At 38.8% G+C, this 6,222-nt stretch overlaps 1 protein-coding gene across 1 annotated transcript; it reads left to right on the top strand.

The window, feature by feature from the left end:
* Positions 1–236: 236 nt before the first annotated feature.
* ogfod2 (2-oxoglutarate and iron-dependent oxygenase domain containing 2) lies at positions 237–3,647 on the top strand. The gene is made up of 7 exons (XM_029638223.2): positions 237–674; positions 782–838; positions 930–1,040; positions 1,159–1,258; positions 1,382–1,506; positions 1,643–1,900; positions 2,189–3,647. Exons 1-7 carry the CDS (start codon positions 540–542, stop codon positions 2,444–2,446), a joined length of 1,044 nt encoding a protein of 347 aa, XP_029494083.1. The 5' UTR covers positions 237–539; the 3' UTR covers positions 2,447–3,647.
* Positions 3,648–6,222: the final 2,575 nt, after the last annotated feature.

The following is a 6,222-nucleotide window of genomic DNA, read 5'->3' as shown; positions in this document are numbered from 1 at the left end:
CATCTCAGCAGCTAAAAAGGGACCTAAAACCACTGTAAATATGCGAGCCAAATGATATATTACAAGGAGAAACCGATGTACGAGCAAACAAATATTAACATGACAAAATAACAACTAAATAATGAATCAACGGATGAGAGATTCAATATGTTTCCTTGTATGTTTCCTTAGTATTCTGCGAACGGACGATTTATGTTGACGGACCCGGAAACGCAACACGAAGTTTACCTTTCCTCTTGAATCCATTTTACATCAACAGATAGAAAAATAGCCACATATTTAAATAATAGAGTACCGTTTGATATTTATATATTTTATATACAGCAATGTGTCTCTGTTTGAGCTCTTTTGTTGATTACAAATCATGGAAGCTAAATGCTGAGAGTATCATTTCACATCGGACACATAACATAGTTGGATCACAACAAACAACTACAGTTCCGCGGGCGATATCCCCAACGTTTAACTGCTATATTAGCCAATATTATTATGAATTGTCTTATAATACGTTGATTTGTATTATCTTTATATGACAAGTCATGCAACACGACAAGGATTCCAAGGCAACATTTTACACTTGTAGTTGTTTTAGCACTGACAATATTTTCCTCGAGGAGTTCAAACTTCATGTCAGATTTCTATCCGAGCACCAGTTTAGATCTGATTATCAAGCGGTGGGTATCTGGCCTAGCTATGCAGTAGATCTACAGCCGGTTGTCACGTTACAGCATCTTGTTAGATGAGTGTAAAGTTAGCAACCTTACTTCTGTTTACATTCCAGGTGTTAAGAAATCTTGGCTGCTCCACTGACACAGAATTCAAGGACATCCTGAAAAAGGCAAGTAGACCCATGTATTTTAAGTATTTTGTTAAAATCGGACTGAATTTTCATTATATTTTAATGTATGGGTTGAATGTTTCTTATCTAGATTGAGAAAGAAGTTGAAAGGCGCAGGAGCCTTGGTGTGAAGTCAGCTGAGAGAGCTGCAGCCATTAAGGAGATTTATAAACCACTCCATGACCATGTCTACCTTCTCCATGTAGGAATCATACAATAGTACTGCAGTCTTCAAATCCATACACAGATACTGTTAATTAACCCTTTGATCTGGGGTATTACTGTACAGTGTAATTTACTTAGATTGTCTATCTCTTTAGGAGTCCTATATGGCACCAGAGTTTAAACAGATGGTGGATTATTGTCGAAGTGATGAGGCCAGTAAAGAGGGACTGTTGAGTTTAATGCAGCCAGAAGCAGGTGAGTTTTCCTTAGAATTTATATTTGACATAGGTGGTGCCTGTCATGACTGTTCAACTTCATAGGCATTTTTATTGCATTGTCCACATTAGGGCCTAACTCATTAATTGTTATTTCTTGAAGCGGCAAGGGTCTTCCGCTTTCCTGTGTTCAAGAAAATCTTCTGTGATGAGCTGATAGAAGAGATGGAACACTTTGAACAATCTAGATCGCCCAAGGGCAGACCGAATACCATGAATAACTATGGGGTACACGTCCTCTTATATATGAGAGAAATCTGTAGAATATTCGATTTTGAGATTTCAGGCAAAATGCTCAATATATAAAGTGTTACCTGTTGTAACTCATGTTCCTTTTGTTGGTGATGTTCTTTTGTCCACACAGATCCTCCTGAACGAGTTAGGGTTTGATGAAGGCTTCATCATCCCTCTCCGTGAGCAGTATCTGCAGCCTCTCACATCTCTGCTCTACCATGACTGTGGGGGATGCTACCTGGACAGCCACAAGGCCTTCATGGTGAAATATGACATGCATGAAGACTTGGACCTCAGCTACCACTACGACAACGCAGAGGTCACTCTCAACGTGTCTCTGGGGAAAGAGTTCACGGAGGGGAATCTCTACTTTGGTGACATGAGACAGGTGCCTCGTTAGAGCCAGATGGGGACGTGTGATAACACAATAGTGTTATATAGAATGAAATAATAAATCGAGCTGTGCTCTTGGTTTAGAATCATACTATCTCTCATTAATTCCACACACACTGTGGTTTAAAAACCATACCAGGTTACACACTGTTACATTTTAGGTTGTGAAATCGCACAGATTTATTAGTTGCATGAACAAAAGTCACCACAGCACTTTAGTAAACATTCTCATTGTTAGTCTAGTATGGTTCAGTGGCTGATGGTGTTTCTGCTGCCCCTGCAGGTGCCTCTGAGTGAGACAGCATGTACAGAGGTAGAGCACAAAGTGACGGAGGGTATCCTCCACAGAGGACAACACATGCACGGTGCCCTGCCCATCTCCTCTGGGCAGCGCTGGAACCTCATTGTCTGGATGAGAGCCTCACAGGAGAGGAACAAACTGTGCCCCATGTGCAACAAGATGCCCACCCTGGTCGAAGGAGAGGGTTTCGCAGACGGCTTCACGAGTGACATAGGGATGTCTCTTCTACAGAATGTATAATGTGTCCTGCATTAACTTAATGTTGCTGGTCCATCTGTATTTGTGTATGTTAGTGTAACTATTGTCTGGATGTTTACTTATCGTAGAGATTATCGCATGTGCCAAAGAAGAGTTGTGGAGAGGAAACGTGAGACATTAGGAACATAGGGAGGCTCATCACTACTTCTACAAAACACCTCACTACAAACTTCATTATGCAGTGTCACATGTATTCCTATATTTCCTAAAACATCATGTCCATACAAAAAAATGTGTAGCTAGTGAATTGAATGGTATTTTGTACAGGTAGGGGTATTTCATATTCAAATGCCAGTGTTTATAGACACTGGGGGAGAACCTGAGCTTTTGCCTTCCCCTTTATGGCTTACTTTTAGTGGCCTTGCTCCTGTTTCTTGTTCACAGAAAGTTGACAAGACTTTTAATCTGTACAATTTATAAATCATGTAAATATACTGAACAAAAATATAAACATGAAATGTAAAATGTTTGCCCCATGTTTCATGAGCTGAAAAGATCCCAGAAATGTTCCATACGCACAAAACGCTTATTACTCAAGTTTTGTGCACAACATTTGTTTTCATCCCTGTTAGTGAGCATTTCTTCTTTGCCAAGATAATCCATCCACCTGACAGGTGTGGCATATCAAGAAGGTGATTAAACAGCATGCTCATTGCACAGGTGCACCTTATGCTGGGCCAAAGATGTCTCACAATTGGCATGATAACTGCAGGAATGTCCACCATAGAATTGAATGCTAATTGCTCTACCATAGGCCGCCTCCAACATCATTTTAGAGAATTTGGCAGTACATACAACCGGCCTCACAACTGCAGACCACGTGCAACCACACCAGCCCAGGACCTCCACATCCAGCTTCTTCACCTGCGGGATTGTCTGAGACCAGCCACAATGGACAGCTGATGAAACTGAGGAGTATTTCTGTGTAATAAAGCCCTTTTGTGGGGAAAATCTCATTCTGATTGGCTGGGCCTGACTTCCAAGGGTTGGACCTACACCCTCCCAGACCCACCCATGAGTGCGCCCCTGCCCAGTCATGTGAAATCCATAGATTTCACACAGTGGCTAATGAATTTATTTGAATTGACTGATTTCCTTCTATGAACTGCAACTCAGTAAAATAGAAATTGTTGCATGTTGTGTTTAAATATTTTTTCAGTATAATAATAAATACATAACTAGTTATGGTCTTACTAATTCTTTAATAATACATACAAAAAATAAATAATGCACAGGCATTTCTCTGTTGATAAAATCTATCATGTTGAAAGGATCAACATTTAGCAAAAAATAAAATATCACAAGAATACAGTTTGTACATCGTCTTAGGGTTATTGTTAGGTGTCTGCTCAGTAAGTGTCCGCAGTCATTTACACACAATAGGGCAGGGATCGTCAACTGGCGGGCCGCGGACAAAATTATTACTCATTATTTTGTTAAATTACCGTTTTTTGACATAAATGACTTTAAAATTATTTTAATTTAGTAAATCTATTCCCATGTATTTCCACTCATAAACAGAGAGACATGTATGATCATGTACCAATGTAATCAAGGTTTGAAATTATTGTTTTTGTCAAATACAATTTTTTCTTGACAGGGTTTGTACATCATGAAAATCCTGAAAAAGTCATGGAATTGTAATATTGTGTTTTCCAGGCCTGGAAAAGTTTAGAAAAATGATCAAATCCGAAAAGTATGGAAAAAGTCATGGAAATGAATTTAATAATTTCTCTTAAGGTACATTATTTAGAAAATTATTAAATATTTTATCAATTTATAAATATATATATATATATATATAATGAACATATCAGCCAGGATTGTGAACAAAGCCATACAAAGTGCCACACAAATTAATATTTGAAACTGTTATTGAAGACATGAACGATTCACTAATTCACCATTGTGTTAGTTGGGCTTCTGTTCAATCGTTGTGAATTGAGACATGTGAATCAAAATAATCATTTGTGAATCGCGAAAACTAATTTTAGGAAAAATATTAGATTTTAGTCTTCATTTTGCATTATGTGGCTGCAAAACTTGTTTTTGTAGATAAGTCGGAAGTTTACCTACACCTTTGCCAAATACATTTAAACTCAGTTTTTCACAATTCCTGACATTTACCCCTAGTAACAATTCCCTGTTTTAGGTCAGTTAGGATCACCACTTTATTTTAAGAATGTGAAATGTCAGAATAATAGCAGAGAGAATGATTTATTTCAGCTTTTAGCTTCCCACAATAAGTTGGGTGAAATTTGGCCCATTCCTCCTGACAGAGTTGGTGTAACAGAGTCAGGTTTGGAAGTATGCTTGGGGTCATTGTCCATTTGGAAGACCCATTTGAGACCAAGCATTAACTTCCTGACTGATGTCTTGAGATGTTGCTTCAATATGTCCACATAATTTTTCCGCCCCATGACATCTAGTTTGTAAAGTGCACCAGTCCCTCCTGCGCCAAAGCACCCTCACAACATGATGCTGCGGGGGGGTGCCCATACTTCACGGTTATGGATGGTGATCTTCGGCTTTCAAGTCTCCCCCTTTTTCCTCCAAACATAACAATGGTCATTATTACCAAACAGTTCTATTTTTGTTTCATCAGACAGGACATTGCTCCAAAAAGTACGATCTTTGTACCCATGTGCAGTTGCAAACCGTAGTCTGGCTTTTTTATGGCGGTTTTGGAGCAGTGGCTTCTTTTTTGCTGAGTCGCCTTTCAGGTTATGTCGATATAGGACTCGTTTTACCTCCAGCATCATCACAAGGTCTGGGATTGATTTGCACTTTTAGCAGCGAAGTACATTCATCTCTAGGAGACGGAACGCGTCTCCTTCCTGAGCGGTATGACGGCTGCGTGGTCCCATGATGTTTATACTTGCATACTATTGTTTGTACAGATGAATCTGATAACTTCAGGAATTTGGAAATTGCTCCCAAGGATGAACTAGACTTGTGGAGGTCTACAATTCTTTTTCTGAGGTCTTGGCTGATTTCGTTTGATTTTCCTATGTCAAGCAGAGGCACTGAGTTGGAAGGTAGGCCTTGAAATACATCCACAGGTACACCTCCAATTGACTCAAATGATGTCAATCAGAAGCTCCTAAAGTCATGACATAATTTTCTTGACTTTTCCAAGCTGTTTAAAGGCACAGTCAACTTAGTGTATGTAAACATCTGACTCACTGGAATTGTGATACAGTGATTTATAAGTGACATAATCTGCCTGTAAACAATTGTTGGAAAAATGACTTGTGTCATGCACAAAGAAGATGTCCTAACCGACTTGCCAAAACTAGTTTGTTAACATGAAATTTGTGGAGTGGTTGAAAAACAAGTTTTAATGACTACAACCTAAGTGTTATGTAAACTTCAGACTTCAACTGTACTTCCAGTGGATTTGGGCATCAAATGTATGTGGACATTGCAACTCTATAGATGCTTGTCAGCCAGCAAAGTAAACACTTCTAAGGTAGGCATAGCTAAGATAAATATGACTAAACTAAAAAAGTACATTTCCTGAAGAAATATGTGGGCTAAGCCAAAAGCACAGCTCTAAAGATTTGTGGCCTATCATAGCCATTTGATCTTAGATATATTGAATGAGTGAATTGTTTTATTAAGGCATAAATGTATTTGGTTGTAAAGTTGCAATGTTTAACAATTATTAAATATTTTGGAAGATGGAGAGCTACTGGGTGTGCATGCTTTTGTATGTGCCTCCCAGTGTCGATACCACATTTAAGCATGCAATCTTT

The sequence above is a fragment of the Oncorhynchus nerka genome, linkage group LG27 (genome assembly GCF_034236695.1).
Source record: "Oncorhynchus nerka isolate Pitt River linkage group LG27, Oner_Uvic_2.0, whole genome shotgun sequence".
In the NCBI taxonomy this organism is placed as follows: Eukaryota; Metazoa; Chordata; class Actinopteri; order Salmoniformes; family Salmonidae; genus Oncorhynchus; species Oncorhynchus nerka.
This window is presented reverse-complemented; position numbering and strand designations above follow the sequence as displayed.

Coding starts and splice junctions, on each gene's coding strand:
- ogfod2 (XM_029638223.2), top strand. CDS start 540: ATGCAACACGACAAGGATTCCAAGGCAACATTTTACACTTGTAGTTGT. Junction 1,507..1,642: donor ATACCATGAATAACTATGGG/GTACACGTCCTC, acceptor TTGTCCACACAG/ATCCTCCTGAACGAGTTAGG. Junction 1,901..2,188: donor ACTTTGGTGACATGAGACAG/GTGCCTCGTTAG, acceptor CTGCCCCTGCAG/GTGCCTCTGAGTGAGACAGC.